A 1172-nucleotide genomic window follows, 5' to 3' on the forward strand; every position below is an offset into this window, starting at 1 on the left:
TGGGCAAAAATTTCTTTAAAGGACTTTTACTCCAAAATATTGTAATGTTCGTAATGATTTGTGGTTCGAGATTTCGGATCTGGAGGTTGGTGGTTCGAGTCCAAGTCCAATAATAAAATCTAGCAGGGTTGATAAGACTTTGCTTTTCTTTTCTAATTTAAACTCTTATAACTTTTTATTCCTCAGCATAACTCGTGCCAGAGTTCAATGGATGAGGCATCACTAAGCAAGGAGAAGCTAACACAGCGAGAAGAGATGATCAAATGTCTTCAAGACGAGCTGGTCAAAGTAAGACTTACTGTGGCGGAATCTGATGCTTTAGTACGAGACCTGCGAGCCAGGATAGAAGAGCTTGAAGAGGTAAGCCCAATAATTCTTGACGTAATGCATGGCTTTACAAGGGCACTATGTTTCCATACAGTACCGTTAGCCCAGTGGTAACGTGCTTGCTTGTCATGCAGAATGTCCTGGGTTTGATGCCCACCATCGACAAAAAATCGTACTCGTTTTTCGATTGCAAAGGGGTACTGTCTGGTGTTCTCGTGTTGACCCAGTACCCACATGGGGAGTATTGTGTCTCTTCTCCTGTCCTTTGAGAAAGAAACAAAACGCCCACCGGTGGGCCATGCCATCTTGTATGTGTGAAACCCAAATTAATCACCTCTTTTAATAGGATACGTTAATTTGGACACTCTCTAACATACCCCTTTTCATCCCCCTGTTTAGGAGAAGAAAACTCTCCGTGAGTCCACGGTAGACAATTCCGTAGCACATCTTCAGGAAGAACTCATTGCTGTCAAGCTAAGAGAAGCTGAGGCCAACCTATCACTCAAAGATCTGAAGCAAAGTGTAGCCGAACTGAATGCTGCCTGGCTCAAACACTTACAGGTAAGCTGATGAACAGATCAAAAGATGACCCACCTTGTTTAGACTGAGTCTCTCACTGTTCACAAGGAAATTGGAACGACATCGAGAGGGAGCAGAGATACAATGATCGAAATTGGTGGAGAGGCTTCGTACATAGACCCGTCCCATGATGGAACGATTAAGGATTGATTGATTGAACATTTTATTCTACTTACGTTTACCTCACCTAGCCTGAGTGGGGCCGGAAAAGCCAGCAGTACTGTCCAGAGAGCTTAGTTAGATGGTTGCGGGTCGCTACTAGAACA

General features: G+C 43.8%; 1 protein-coding gene across 1 annotated transcript; it reads left to right on the top strand.

The window, feature by feature from the left end:
* Nucleotides 1-186: 186 nt before the first annotated feature.
* LOC103522921 (ecotropic viral integration site 5 ortholog-like) lies at nucleotides 187-888 on the top strand (the record flags this gene model as incomplete). Its single annotated transcript, XM_008488003.1, has 2 exons — nucleotides 187-360; nucleotides 727-888. Coding segments are annotated over 2 exons (336 nt in total), but the record flags the coding sequence as incomplete, so codon positions are not given.
* Nucleotides 889-1172: the final 284 nt, after the last annotated feature.

This window comes from Diaphorina citri, unplaced genomic scaffold (genome assembly GCF_000475195.1).
Source record: "Diaphorina citri unplaced genomic scaffold, Diaci psyllid genome assembly version 1.1 scaffold12879, whole genome shotgun sequence".
Taxonomy (NCBI): Eukaryota; Metazoa; Arthropoda; class Insecta; order Hemiptera; family Psyllidae; genus Diaphorina; species Diaphorina citri.